The sequence below is a fragment of the Grammomys surdaster genome, unplaced genomic scaffold, assembly GCF_004785775.1.
Source record: "Grammomys surdaster isolate TR1022 unplaced genomic scaffold, NIH_TR_1.0 245250, whole genome shotgun sequence".
Lineage (NCBI taxonomy): Eukaryota > Metazoa > Chordata > Mammalia > Rodentia > Muridae > Grammomys > Grammomys surdaster.
Window position 1 is genome coordinate 3713 of NW_021624754.1, and position 1907 is coordinate 5619.

Here is a 1907-nt window from a genome sequence, read left to right on the forward strand (position 1 = left end):
CAAGACAAGACAATTACCAACATGAATATGATAATTACTCTGACTTAATCGAAGCATTTGACACTTAGATCGAAATAGCACACAGTATTCCACGAATCTGTACAATTATATACATATTACAAATGAATAAAAATCAAACTGACTGCACAAAATTACAATATAAGGTTACATTTCACTTTTCAGATAAATATTTTTGTTTAAGCATTTAGAAATAAACATGCATGTAAAGTAATAAAGAGTAGGAAGTTAGTTTGAAAAAGTAAATTGGCATACATTTTTTGTTAATATTCTAAAAGATAATTGTGTAAGGCAGAAGTAGTATGATGGTGTTTAGGGAATAACCTATATAAAGATAAGGTATGTTGGCAATATCTCAAAGGTGGGAAAAAAGAATAAGAAATATTTTAATGTAAGGTTTGCATTTATGGAATAAAATAGTATTATTTGTAAGACAGACTAGTAAATTATAGAGCAGAATTAAAAATATAAGAAAAAGAAGTAAAAGTTAGAAGTCACTGAAAGAATTAAAACAGAAAAATGAAAACAGTCCAAAGCTATGGAGACGGAAAACTCATGGTGCTTTGTAAGAACTCAGGTAGAGATGCTGAGTCTGTGTGGCCTGTGTGATGAGTACAGAGGGTTCTGAGAAAAAAAGAGTGTCTCAAAGGGGCCTCACTGCAGAGAAGGACATAGACTACAGGAGAGAGTCTGTTTTCTAATTTATTATTGGTACCTAAAACTAATATACAAAAGAATACATTTCATTAAAGTACAGTCACAGGATACAGTATAAAACAAAGGAAATAAAATGTCAATGAATAAATTTCAGGATAAAACAGGATAAACTTTACAAACGGCTATTGAATCATTTCAGACGAAAACCATGTGGTGAGACAGAGCAGTTTGAGACAGGGAAGAGTCCACTGAGTTTCAGTTCTCATAGGTGAACTGACATTTATACAGCCATCAAAGATATTCAAAATTGCCCCTCGTTTTGCTGTCACTGACCCAGGCTGGACACTTAACTTCTTTGGAAATGGTTCTTCTCTTATAGACACATGATCCTGATCACGTAGAATTTGTTCATAGAGTATTTAATGTTCTTTATTTCCAAACAATGATATTTTACTTCCCTACTGTTTTTCGAGCCTTCTCTCAAGGTAGACAGACAGACAGATGATAGATGGATAGATAGAAAAATTGATTAATTCACTGACTGATTGATTTTGGAATCTATATACTATGTAAATGCTAATTGAATAGCCAGGTATATTCATAATTTAGATTAATATATAGCTTTATGTAATAATGTATACCTTAATGCTATAAAGAAGTAAATAGATTTAAAATCAAGCTCTTTTTCAATATACTGAAGGCTGAAAAATCTCCCAAATTCTCTAGATTATGATGTAATGATTCACATCATCTTATGCAGATAGTAGACGGAGAATGCTCCTCTGAATCTGCTTGGTCTTGATGCTGTAAATGATGGGGTTCATAAACGGAGGAAAGAGAAAGTAGACATAGCTCATGGTAATGTGCACCACATGGGGGGCATGCTTTCCAAACCTGTGAATGAAGGTCAGGCCAATCACAGTGATGTAAAAGACCAGGACACAGATAATGTGGGAGACACAGGTGTTAAGAGCCTTTGCTCTCTCCTCTCCAGAGGCGATGCTCATAACTGTCCTCAGAATGAAGACATAGGAAAAGACAATGATGAGAGCATCAAGGAAGAAAGTCAGGGCAACCAAAACAACTGGATACACGCGGTTAAAAGTAATGTCAGCACATGCGAGTTTCATGACATCTTGGTGGAGGCAGAAGGCATGAGAAAGAACGTGGGAACGGCAGTATGGAAACCAAAAGAGAGGCAGGATTGGGGGCACAAGTGATAAAAAGCCCCT

The 1907-nt window shown here is 35.1% G+C and overlaps 1 protein-coding gene across 1 annotated transcript; it reads right to left on the bottom strand.

The window, feature by feature from the left end:
* Window positions 1-1427: 1427 nt before the first annotated feature.
* LOC114616053 (olfactory receptor 51B4-like) lies at window positions 1428-1901 on the bottom strand. The gene has a single exon (XM_028761596.1). The coding sequence runs from the start codon at window positions 1803-1805 to the stop codon at window positions 1428-1430; it is 378 nt and encodes a 125-aa protein (XP_028617429.1). The 5' UTR covers window positions 1806-1901.
* Between the last annotated feature and the right edge of the window lie 6 nt (window positions 1902-1907).

Bases quoted from the DNA above. Each gene is read 5' to 3' on its own strand.
- LOC114616053 (XM_028761596.1), bottom strand. From the start codon at position 1,805: ATGAAACTCGCATGTGCTGACATTACTTTTAACCGCGTGTATCCAGTT.